Source organism: Pleuronectes platessa, chromosome 9 (assembly GCF_947347685.1).
Source record: "Pleuronectes platessa chromosome 9, fPlePla1.1, whole genome shotgun sequence".
NCBI classification, from domain to species: domain Eukaryota; kingdom Metazoa; phylum Chordata; class Actinopteri; order Pleuronectiformes; family Pleuronectidae; genus Pleuronectes; species Pleuronectes platessa.
In genome coordinates this window covers 12,787,522-12,800,899 of record NC_070634.1, presented here as the reverse complement: position 1 = coordinate 12,800,899, position 13,378 = coordinate 12,787,522, and the positions used below count along the sequence as shown (strand labels likewise).

The 13,378-nt window shown below is 41.4% G+C and overlaps 1 protein-coding gene across 1 annotated transcript; it reads right to left on the bottom strand.

The window, feature by feature from the left end:
- Positions 1-159: 159 nt before the first annotated feature.
- On the bottom strand, positions 160-3,055 carry ptgfr (prostaglandin F receptor (FP)). Its single transcript, XM_053431366.1, has 2 exons — positions 2,267-3,055; positions 160-468 (listed from the first exon to the last, which is right to left on the bottom strand). The coding sequence occupies exons 1-2, from the start codon at positions 3,053-3,055 to the stop codon at positions 160-162; spliced, it is 1,098 nt and encodes a 365-aa protein (XP_053287341.1).
- Positions 3,056-13,378: the final 10,323 nt, after the last annotated feature.

Below are 13,378 nucleotides of genomic sequence, written 5' to 3'. Positions count from 1 at the left end.
AGGCTCTGGTGCATAAAACAGAGCTTAAAGGTAAGAACAGAAACTTCCATCCCATGTTGCACGAAACATCACAACTTTCTAAATGATCAAAGTTCTCCTCATCTTCAGCTCCCACCTGTTTCGCCTCAGTTCTCAGATCAGAACCATTCAGACCAGGTTTCAGGTGATTGTTCTGATCACAGTATCCGGAGGAGGCAATCGGCCGTGGCAGCGGCAGTCAGCCGCTCCGATACCGGAGTTGCTGGTGTCCGCCGAGCTGCGGAGGATGGTGCACTGCCAGTGGGGAGGGTTGGGAGATTTTGCGCAGCAGCGGAACAAGGTGAAGATTTTCCTCAGCACGGCCCTCCTCAGCAGGATGTACACCCAGGGGTCCAGGATCTGGTTCCACGTGGCCACGCGTATCAGCATCAGCAGAGTGAACGACGCGCTCTCTTCTCTGGCTCTGGTGCTGAGGATGAAGACGTGAATCTGTGTGTGGGGGGGCAAACACAAAAAAGACGGCAGTTGCAGAACTTATTCGTTATGGTTTCAAAATAATGGCTCCTCAATCCAGCATCAGCACTTTACAAAACGCAGAGCAATACCCACCACTGACGTTCATTGTATTTTGTATTTTTATGTATTTTTAATCACCATACCTCTTATTGTATCTGTATTTAATTCTATCTGTATTTTACAGGGGTAATGTATTTGGTTTCTTGTTGTTATGTGGTTTGTGGTGATTGTTGAACAATCTCGAAGAAGTTATGTTTGATCAATACATTCAATCAATACAGACCTTAAATAGCAGAAATAGACTAATGCATGATTAACAGTGGTGGTTATCATGGACAAAGGAGTTAACACTATTGTGAATTATTTAACAGAACTGTCTAAGTCTTAATTAAGAAATCCCACTGAACGCTGAACAGCTTCATCTTCTGTGTTTTTGTAATGTATGCAAATACCCCTGTGGAATCATATTTTATCACCATAGTAACATAATTAATCTTTAAAGCAGGGAATAATGTTAATATCCCTCTTTAGGCCTTTTCACTTGACAAACACTGTGATCATAATCCAAAAATGTGCAATATCTCAACACACAGACATCTTTCAAACGATGACTCATCAATTCATTGACTAAAGTGGAAAATACATTTATTCAAACGTGTGAAAATCAGTGAAGAGCTCAGACACGGTGTTTGTTTTCTTTTTAAATTCTACCTTAATCTCACTCTGTCATATTCACACAGCGGCGCTTGTTCTGACTTGACTTTCATTATGACAAACTCGGAAGAAAATGGTTTGGTGTATCTCTCAAGCCCCTATGTACTGGCTGTGTCACTACAAATTCATCATCAAACAAATTTTATTTGAGTACCTTTGAGAATGGGAAGGGCAGTCAATCAAGCATAAACCTCTGCCAAGGCCCAACAGTTTTCTTATGGAACCATATTTAAATTAATTTGATACAGATTAGTATTTGGATCTGCACTAAGCTGCACAAACGTTAATATAGAAATGAGAGAAATCAGAGAGAAATGTTAAATCCATGAGAAATCAGGCATAAACTCTGAACTCTGGATTTGCACCTAAATGTAATGGGTTCCTCTAAGTTCCGGGGTAAACTGTCCAGTAGATTTTGCGCTATCCTACCAACTAACAGAACAAAAACATAACCTCATTGTCGGAAGTGAAGTGTTTTTCCGGATTTCAATTTGAGGCTGGTGGGTGGTGAGGATATATTGAGCTGATTGTGGAGCTGGAGGGTAATCTGGGAGTAACAACAAGGGGTATGAAGGGATCATTTTAATTGAGAGCCCATTGTGTTTGAAATACATCTCTTGTATGAAAGTGGATATTATGAAGGGCCCTTAATTAGGAGTTCAGGGAAAAGGCCAAACAGTAAACTGTGGAAATGTTTGAGTGCTAAGCGGATAAGAGTCTCAGCAACAGGGAATGGACAGGCTGCGAATGAATGGCAGCTTTATAGCATTTCTTCATTCATCTTTTCATGACACGTCACAAATAATGGGACCTAGCGGGTTTTTGTCTGATTTCAAAAGCCATCTCACCACCTCTGACAGTTTGTACCTAGCGGTGCTCAAAATCTGTCATAGCCCATCTGACAACTCGCTGATTTGGCTTCAAGATCAGAAAGGCAACATGAAAATGTGCTAACTCATTTTAGGTAACGTCAGCATCTTGAGCCAGCACTCTCAAAGAGCTGCTGCAGTGTCAGCCTGCACGCTGGGATTTTATTAAGCCGAAGATTAATTCTTACCAGCAACGGGCCCCAGCAGACGCAGGACACCAACATGATGGCCAGGAGCTGGCAGATCATCTCTATGTGGTAAGAGGTGCCTCTGCAGTGATGCTTGCGGCGGAGTCTGGCCTGCAGCAGGGTGCAGCTTGTCAGAGTATTGCACACAATGGAGAGCAGCAGGGCCAGCAGCCCGAGCATGGAGAAGAGCAGAGGCAGGAATATGTCCAGCCAGTCTTCAGGTCCCTCCATGTGGAAGAAGCAAAAGCTCCTGGAGCTCTGAACCTTGTAGCGCCTCCACGGCAGCGGCAGAGCGGCCACCAGGGCGGCGAGTGGCCAAGTGAGACCCAGCAGCCTCTTCATGTGGTGGGGAGCCAGCACCGTGGAGAAGATGGGCCTGGTGACCCCGATGCAGCGCTCCACCGCCATGACACTCCCCAGGAACAAGGGACTCAGGCCGAAGAACACCAGGCACGCCCCGAAGGCGCTGCACACGATGCTGTGAGGGTCAAACGACTCCCAATTCTTTTGAGAGCTGTAGACAAACATCACCATGGTGCCGTTGATGAGGTGACCCAGCAGGTCGGTGACCACCAGGCTGCTGGCGAACAGCAGGAAGGACGCCCTGGACTTGCTGCGGATGCGCTTGTAGGATTTGACCAGGATGAAGATGGCGAGGCTGTTGGAGAAGATGCCCACAGTCATGGTGATGATGGACGACGTGATGGAGTGTGCGCTCTGGTTGCAGGTGCTGCTGTCGGGTCTGACCTCTGACCTGCAGCCTGACTCCGAGCTCTCATTGGTCGACATGGTGGAGAATGAAATCTGAAGGAGAGAGGGTAACTGAGTTATGGGATGTGAATCAAACATATTGATATTTTGAATACAACTTTTGAATTTAAAATTTGTCCGCTGATAGATTATCCGTTCAGCTATAACTAAAAAAAATCAATGACTTCTTGCCGACTCACCTTTTTAAGAAAGTGTGAGCATTTAGTTATTTGTTGCTCACTTTGGTACTCACTTAAAGTACAAATAAATGTTTACATATATACATACAATGGTTATTAATTCATTTTCATTATCAAACAGCAGGTGATTTTCAAATTGCTTTTAATTGTTTCTTATTATTTGCTTTTTAATTGTTTCCCATGGTTTGCCTTCCATTTGACCTTAATAACCTTTTAGCCTAACTGTTTTTAAACTACTATTGAAATATTAGTAGTAGTAGTATCGTAGTAGTAGTAGTAGTAGTAGTTTTCACAAAATAATGATTTATGAAGCATAAATAGTCTCCTGAAACATTACAAAAGCCACTTCAGTTAACAAAAATGAAATTTTACTTTCCCAGATTGTTATATAAACCTTCTCCAAATAGTGGTAATACAACAAATAACTTGTGTTAATGACAGAGGGATGATCGATATGTGGCACTGTTCCTTACCTCAATGTCGGTCCCCTGTCTCACTTCTCTCCATTAACCAGCAGCCTCTTCACTCCCTGTCTGTATTGACAGTCAACAAAACCAAGTGACGTCTGCTCAGATCAGCTGTAAACACCATAGAAACCTCTCTCCTCCCGTCGAGGCAGTGATCTGTGCCACTCGCTCCGTGCACGTCAGCTGGTGCCAAGTCACAGGGAGCGCGCATCTCAAGAGCCTGAGCAAGTCTGTCGCATTCGGGGAGAAAATCTGCGTATCTCAGTGCTCAGTGTGCATGTGCACATACAATGTGACTGGGAATGACCAAGGAAGTAACTGTGCCCTGATGAACCTGTAGCCGAAACAGACTCAAGATTAATTGGTTACGCATGACTGTCCTGCTTATTTCTGACAAACCCTTCAATGAGATTGCCTATTTCTTTTTTATTTCCGCTCTATTAATATTGGCTATTTTATTTTGTACTTCTGTAACTATGTGATTATGAGGCTCCTGAGTCCAAATCGAATCCCTCTTCCCGTCTCAATCCTCTCACTGCTTGTAGTTCATGAAACCTGTTTTGTTTTCACAAACCTGTTATCAGCAGCTCCATGGTTCCATGGATGTGTCCTTTAAAGCATTAAATCCCCCACTGAAGTCATGTTGTCTTCGCAATTTAAGAAAAATAAATATTTAGTTAAAACATTCCAAGTAAATTCCAGGATATGTATCTGATTAAAAAAGGCTCCATCATGCACCTGCTTAAGTGAACGTTTATGTGTGCATTGGTTCAATCATCTGATGGGTATGGGCTAAACAAACTTTTAAAGTGGAAAGATGCGCAAAATAATTATCTACATGTTCAACGTTCCTGCTTGCAGTCCAAACTTCATCTAGGTTTCACATCAAAAGATCGAAATATGTTTTTTGTTGTAACAGCCAAAGCTTAGACTCAGCTGGCCATTGGCTGTGGGTCACAGCAGTATACGCTTTCATTGAGCTGTTTATCTGGTTGTTTTCAACAGCCTGCAGCCATTGTGATAAGAAAGCACAGTGAACGCGGACATGCTTCATTTGAGAAGCAGATGCTGGATTCTCCAAGTCCCAAATGAAACCTGTCCTGTTCCTTTGCATCTCATTCCTTTTCATCAACTCTGTCTGCCCTGCCCCCCCCCCCCCCCCCCCCCCCCCCCAAAAGAGTAGCTTTTAGCTTACACTGTCACCTGGAAGTTGTTTTCGTGAGAGTCTCTGAGCTGTTGCCATATGTTGTTGCAACAGGGGTATAGGCAAATATATATATATATATATATATGAATGGCTTGGATAGTGTACAGGAACACCCGCGGGGGTTGCGAAGTCATGAACGACAGAGCTACGATGCTGACGGACTGACAAACAGCTGCTGGCTAACAAACAGGAAAGTTGTGGTGGACAAAGAACAGGGGAGTATTGATAGATGTGGAAATCCAAGCGGACAGAATCCTCAGGAAAGAGGAGCATGAGAAGATCGAGAGGTACCAAAGGCTGGGAGAACAACTAGAACAGCTGGGGAAGGTGAAATCCAAACTGATCCCAGAGGTAGTAGGAGCATTAGGTGCTGTGACCCCCAAACTGGTCGGAGAGGGTCCACCAGATCGGGTACAACATCTGGCGCCTCTGAGAGTGTAGTCCTATAGGAACAGCTAAGTTACTGCGCAGAACCCTCAAACTCCCAGGCCTCTGGTTGAGGACCTGAGCTTGAGGAAGACATAGCACCCCCACCCCATTTCTGGAGATCTTCCCTCAAAAAAGTTTGCAGTAGTTCTTCCCACACTCTTACTTAGGTACTCAGCTTTGGGAACAGCTTAGTATTCAGACAGGATATATCTGAGTTGTCTTGTAGAGGGTTTGTTCCTCTTTAATGAAGATCGTATAATTTCTCTGATGAGGAAGTCAAGTTGCCATCATACTCAACATTTTCTAGCAGCTGTCGACTAGAGAAATAATGAACTCCCACGCACATCACATACAGAAAAGTGCAGGCGCAGAACCTGTAAGCTCATCACTCCGATAGACTCGAGCACCAGCATATTGATGTGTTATAGATTCTCTCTCCTGACTGCAGCCCAGTGCTGAAACACAAATGAGTCAGAAAACCTTTGGGTCACACTCCGGGCTAAAAGCAAATGTCACCTCATATATAAAGCAAATTTCTCATTACCCTTTAGCAATGATTATCATTAGGGTATATAAACTGAACGAAATGTTGTTTTGTAGCATTTCGAAAGTAGAGAGTTGATGTTTTTACATTTTCTCTATTTGTTTTAAATTAAAACCATTCACACACATACTTAGGTCCATAAATATTTGGACATTGACACAATTTTCATAATTTTGGCTCTGTACACCACCACATTGGATTTGAAATGAAACAATCAAAATGTGCGTTAAGTGCATACTTTCAGCTTTAATTTGAGGATATTTACATCTGAATCAGGTGAACGGTGTAGGAATTACAACAAATTTTATATATGGCCCTCCCTTTTTAAGGGACCAAAAGTAATTGGACAAACTAACATAATCATAAATGTTATTGTCACTTTTAATATTTGGTTGCAAATCCTTTGCAGTCAATGACAGCCTGAAGTCTGGAACCCATAGACATCACTAGACAATGGGTTTCGTCCCTGGTGATGCTCTGCCAGGCCTCTAATGCAACTGTCTTCAGTTCCTGCTTGTTCTTGGGGCATTTTCCCTTCAGTTTTGTCTTCAGCAAGTGAAATGCAAGCTCAATTGGATTCAGGTCAGGTGATTGACTTGGCCATTGCAGAACATTCCACTTCTTTGCCTTAAAAAACTCTTTGGTTGCTTTCGCAGTATGCTTTGGGTCATTGTCCATCTGCACTGTGAAGCGACGTCCAATGAGTTCTGAAGCATTTGGCTGAATATGAGCAGATAATATTTCCCGAAACACTTCAGAATTCATCCTACTGCTTTTGTCAGCAGTCACATCATCAATAAATACAAGGGAACCAGTTCCATTGGCAGCCATACATGCCCACGTCATAACACTACCTCTACCATGCTTCACTGATGAGATGGTATGCTTTGGATCATGAGCAGTTCCTTCCCTTCTCCATACTCTTCTCTTCCCATCATTCTGGTACAAGTTGATCTTTGTCTTATCTGTCCATAGGATGTTGTTCCAGAACTGTACAGGCTCTTTTAAATGTCGTTTGGCAAACTCTAATCTGGTCTTCCTGTTTTTTAGGCTCACCAATGGTTTACATCTTGTGGTGAACCCTCTGTATTTGCTCTGGTGAAGTCTTCTCTTGATTGTTGACTTTGACTTTGACACACCTACCTCCTGGAGAGTGTTCTTGATCTGGCCAACTGTTGTTAAGGGGTTTTTCTTCACCAGGGAAATAATTATTCTGTCATCCACCACAGATGTTTTCCGTGGTCTTCCGGGTCTTTTGGTGTTGCTGAGCTCACTAGTGCGTTTTTTTCTTTTTATAAATGTACCAAACAGTTGAATTGGCCACACCTAAAGTTTCTGATATCTCTCTGATAGGTTTGTTTCGATTTTTCAGCCTAATGATGGCTTGCTTCACTGATAGTGACAGCTCTTTGGACTTCATAATTAGAGTTGACAGCAACAGATTCCAAACACAAATACTTCACTTGAAATGAACTCTGAACTTTTATCTGCTCCTTGTCAATGAAATAACGAGGGAATAACACACACCTGGCCATGGAACAGCTGAGCAGCCAATTGTCCAATTACTTTTGGTCCCTTAAAAAGGGGGGTGCCACATATGAAATGTGTTGTAATTCCTACACCCTTCACCTGATTTGGATGTAAATACCCTCAAATTAATGCTGAAAGTCTGCACTTAAAGCACATCTTGAGTGTTTCATTTAAAATCCATTATGGTGGTGTACAGAGCCAAAAGGATGAAAATTGTGTCAATGTCCAAATATTTATGGACCTAACTGTACGTTTTCAATATGCAGCACTTCTTCTATCACACACCATTCTCACCCTTCACAGCCATAGGTGCATGATGTGGTTCAATATCTTACCCAATGACAATTCAAGCTAACTACAGGAGCCAGGGATCAAACTACCGACCTTCTGATTAGTTTACAACCCACTCAAACTCCTGAGCCTTACCTGAACAAAAGAAAGTATAATATGCCGCGATCGGAGTCACCCATTTTTATTTGATATGTTATGTAATGCTGTTTATTAATGTAATTTATGACCATAACTGTGCTGGAGTTCTCATATCAACATTCAATCGATCTAAATGCTATTTCCTTTGAATAATCCCATCTGAAGCTACTTTAGTGCTTCCTGGTGCCTGAAGTTTGAAGAGATACTCCTCAACAGGTTCATTTCCTCTCTAATTTATTTGCTCAAAAGCTGTTGTCTCAAATGTTCTCTTCACTCTCTTTTGCCTTTTCCTCCCGCAAGGAGAGAGGGGGGGGGGGGGGGGGGGGGGGGAGTCAGAACCAGGGAAGAGCTTTAGTCTGAAAAACACTGTAACGTTTCTCTTTATGCATTTCATACATTGTGTGTATTTATTTGGAGATAAAAGCGACTGAGAGGTATTAACCTTTGCTCATAAACTCGCCAACTGCTTCTGTCATGTTAGTTACAAAATATACACTTTGTGAAATATTGAATATGATGGGATTCCCCCTTTAATGGACAAGTTACCACGGCTGTTCACAAGTTCACATGACTTGTAGAATAAAGTAGTTTCCCTTCTGTTTTCTTCTGATACTAAGTCTCCAGGCAGCTCAGTCACAGCTGATGGAAGAGTCCTGGAAATGACAAAACCGAGGAAAATATGTTTCTATCCTTTTTCATGCACATGACCTGATATTTCAAATGTGATGGAGTTACTGTTCCCCTCAGTGTTAAAACAGGATGTCTTGTCCTCTCTGGGTTTTTTAATGAGACATCTTCCTCCTCTTTCTCGTGTTGCCTAATGGTCGCAAATAATCCAACAAGGTGACTCTTGATAAAAATCTTCTCCCAGGTGACATTGCACCTTCAACGTGTGGTGTCGTACGGTATCCATCTGCTGTAATGACGGGCGGCGGAGTGGTCGGGCACAATGCAAGGCCGACGCGGGCACTGGGTGCGCAATCACATTCTTTTGTGGAGAGCTTCAAATCAGGCCTGTGTAATGGACTGACTGTCTCAGTGGGGCACAGATGGAGTCAGCCGCATATTGAGGGTTGATGGGAAAATAACTCATATTACAGGCTTTTTGCCAGCAGCAGCAGCAGCAGCCACCTCCTTCTATGTGTCTCCATCTAATCACAAACACTCTTGAGCTGCAAAAGTCACAGGGAAAGAAAAGGTTCCTGTCCCTCAGCTCTCAATCGTCCTGTGTCTAGCATTATTTCCTTTCTCCATCTTTCATCAGAGCTGCTTTCAGAAGAGCACTGAAGTCCAGACTTATTCCTGAAACTTTCCGGAGCGACTTACATGTGAGAACGAAAATGACGAAATTTTGTAACTTTTCCTTGGAGCCAGTCTGTGCAGCAGTGATCGGGAGATGGAGCCACAGTAGTGAGGGTCATAACTTAGACTCAGCTGTCACTCATAATGTTTCATCCCACTTGTACAGCATAGAATAACTCATTAAAACCCAAAACTTTCATGGACCCGGCAAGCAGGGCCGGAAGGAGATCTTTGTCATTGTGTCTCCATCTGCTGGGATTTTTGGAAAAGACTTGTAACATTTCATTGTCATTAAGCTGTAAAGATACATATTTGAATAACAAAATCTAATCAGTGATTGCTGTGATTAATTAAACTTATATATCTGATAAGGGATAGATCGGTCATCCTCCAACCTGAAGGTCGGCAGTTCGATCCCCTGTCTTCCTCATCTGCATACACAAGGGTCCCCTCATAGAACAACACAGTGCTGCTGATAGATGCACTGTATGAATGTGTGTGTGAATGGGTGAACGTAAAATTGTACTGTAAAGACCTTTGAGTGGTTATCAAGACTATAGAAAAGCGCTATATAAATACAAAACCATTTACCATTTAAACCACACCCATATCTATGTATTTGTGTACACACACACTACTATTAAAAACGTAAAGCTACATTTTAGTTTCATGTCTATTTTGTCTCTTGCTTGTCATTTATCAATTTAGCTGCACCCTTGTCACATTTGACTTAAGTGTCATATTGTTTGTTTATTTGAAAATGTATAAGTAAAAAAATTAAGTAACTGGAATAATGTACCTCCAATTTTTTATAATACCTTCAGAGGAGGTAATCACGACAAATGTTGCAGCAGCAGGAATCCTTATAGTACGGTGATAAATGCAAATGCATGTAAATTGTATTTTGATTGCAAGATTAAATTCATATTACTCCCAACAGAGCATCAACCTTCAAACAATTAAATGGTGCAATAAAACCTCAGAGGATGTTGTTCATGGTGCAGTTTATTTTAAAGCATCATCAGCTATAGGGACTTTGATGGATGTGAGAATGACTGGCAAATTCTGACAGCGCTCTTGTCACCATAGAGAATTAAAACTGAAACAGATCTGACTACATAAGGGACATTGATGTAATTGAAATGAAATTGAAAGAAATTTGAAAGACACCTTAAATGCTTTACTCCGACAATAAACACTCAAAACATTTACAGGTACGGTAGATGGGACTATTCAGGTCAATATATAGTTGTTTTTGTTCTGTTCCTCTGAAATCCAAAATCAACTGTTAAATAAAATTGGCAAAACACAAGAACGTCTTCACCTTTTCAATCAGACATCAACACAACGAGATGCCATGTGTGGAATTCATGAAAATAATCAGCCAGTGTGTCTACACCCAATTATCAAGCCATTTCAAAGACAAACAAATGTCTGTGGGTTTTGTGTATGTAATTAAGAGAATTAAAACATTTACATTTAACAGTTTGATGAAAGGTCACTTGATTAATTAAAAAAATCCCAACTCACCTTATAATTATAAATGAAATAAATAATCTGAAATATGAAGCCCTCTGTTACCTCTCAGCCACAGTTTTAAATTTTTCACTTTGGTCATAACCTTTTCAACTTTGAAATGATTTCATTTATACACCTAACACCGTAAATTACACTACTTCACCACTACCTTACGTTTTACTTACACAATTTACAAAATAAATTCTATCAAAAACAAGTATTTAGAGTTTTAAAACCTAAACAAAAAAAAGGTGAGTGCAGTTGTGACCACTAGATGTCAGTAAAGACTCACAACACACAGTGAAGTAAAACACTTGTATTCATTTGGGACTGGCTATATTAAGAAAATGTTGATGATGAGACCCTGTAATGTGTTGTGAATCATAAAGTCTTCAAAGGATGATAGTATAGTGTCGGGCGTATCTATCAGAAACAGTGCAGATGTGTAAGTCACAATGTGGCTGCACTTTGGTGACATGAGTCCCGGTGGGATCCAGAGGAGATGAACTGTGAGTTCACTCTGCTGAGCAGCTTGAACACACACGTCCCTGCCAAGAGAAAGAGGAGCTGTACGGACATAATGGAAATTAAAAATCTGGAGATAATAGGTCATGATTTATTCTCAAACAAAAAGTCTCACAGTGAAGTTTGAGAGGACCCAAATTAAACTGCATGAAAATATCACTTCAAATGGAAGCCAAAGATTTGTCTAATTAAATTAATTGCATAAATAATGAATTATTTTTCATTATAGGCCACTTGGTCAAAATCCAGACAAAAGAGATGTCACAATGGATAGCAATGCTTTTCTCTTTGTTCTCACATCTAATTATTATTTTATTTTACACGTCTGGATTTTTGTATTTCTCAACCTGTCAGAAACTCCTCAGTATTTCCCATTCTCTGTATCTCTAGGTTTTTGTTTGACGTCACTAATCACCCCTATCGTTTCAGAGATCACTCCCTCCTCTCGTACACTTCCATGATTTTTTATTAATTTGCAGTTTGAGTTCCTCCTCCACCGCTGGACTTTTTGCCCCTCTTTGTGGTGCCATTCCCCTGTGTCAGTTCCCAGTTTTGTAGTGTTATTCTTCCTGGTATTTATTACTTAGCTATCAGTCTCCCTGATCCTCTTCTGTTCAATTTATAATATTGCCAACATTTGTTGACCTGTTTTTTGCTAAATTTAGAAAGTTTCGTGCACAGATGTGTGAATGTGGAGGCAATTCTTTCCACCACCACCCTTCTGGTTCCGAGCACTTTAGTATCCGTATGGGCTCCTGACGTTTCGAAGTTCAATGAAAATCCCAATGTTGCCTGAAGCGACTGTTTAAATATCAACATCAGACTCAGTGGAAGCCAGTTCGTCCTCTGAGGTCTTTAAATTCCAACCTGTCTAGATGAAGGGCCAGTGCTCAGTGTGAAAAACACACAGCACAGATCTGTGGAGGAGCAGCGAGCGCACTTAGCACGATGGCCCAGCAGTGCAGGGCTTCTCTGCAAGCACCTGAGAGCTTTACAGCATTAAGATTCCACCTGAGTGCTGGCTCCGGTGGTAAAAACCTGAATTAACGCAGGAACAGGCAGCAGTCAGTGCCCTTCCCTGCAGGGCGGCACATCTTGGATTCTGCAGCAGTGCTGCTCCCCTCACCCTGGAGATGTGGTTGGATGGTTCACTATAATCCCCTGCTGACAACCAGCTCCCCTCTGTAGGCCGAAGAGGTGGGGACAGAGACCTGAGTGCATGACTGAAGAGGCTGTGAACATTGGTATCAACGGGTGACGTGCTCTGTGGTCAGGAAGAACGCCTCCGAGTGCTTGTTCTCATTTTAACATAATAGGACGAATCAGGCTCCCAGGGCCTTTCCGATCAAGGGCCATCTGCTCTGACCTACAGAGGTTAAAGGATCTTTCTTTAAAAATGTATAGCTGTCGGTCAAATATTCAAATTGTTACAATTGATTAAAATGTGATAAATTCAAGTGGATTTTTAATAAATATAAGTTCATTACTTCAAGAATGGGCTGCTGCTCGGATTTTAGAAATATACTGATGTCAAATTGAAATGGTATTTAATTAGTTTATTTTATATCTGCATTTCATCTTTGACTTTATATTTATATAAAGATTGATGACATGACAGCTCCACAAAAGTAAACCCCACTCAAGTTTATAGCCCCCTTGTGGCTGGCTGCAGTACAGGTTATAAAGTCCACCTCCTCCATGTTAGAGTACGGATAATGGACCAAACTAAAAAGTCAATGTATACTTCAACAAATATTTTCTCAAATATTTTCTCGGTCATTTTAGGTAGTTCTTATCACACTGATGCTCAAGTGCTCATTTTATCAACTCGTGAAACGTCATGATTGACAGCTGATACTGACTCACCATTGGTTGAGAGCATTTAAAAGGGGGACTTCGCTCACTGATCACTACCGTGCAAACTCTGGCTCCAAATCCAAGATTGCAGTGGTCATATCCAGGATAGTTTAATTCAAACAATTTGTTGATTATTCACATTGTTGATCAACAGACAATTTAAGAACAACAGTTTTGAGGGATTATATAATTATATGAAACCTAACTGCTCCCTGCTGTGACGGTTGCTTTTCTCTGACTTATATCATTGCACTAAATATCTTTAGGAAGTGGACTGTTTATTTCTAATGATCAGTTGAAGCTTGGTTGATCAGTTAAGTCATGATGAGTTTGAGACATTGAAAAAAAAGAAGA

Bases quoted from the DNA above. Each gene is read 5' to 3' on its own strand.
- ptgfr (XM_053431366.1), bottom strand. From the start codon at position 3,055: ATGTCGACCAATGAGAGCTCGGAGTCAGGCTGCAGGTCAGAGGTCAGA. The intron at 469-2,266 runs GTAAGAATTAAT...CCCCACACACAG, and splicing joins TCTGCTGGGGCCCGTTGCTG to ATTCACGTCTTCATCCTCAG.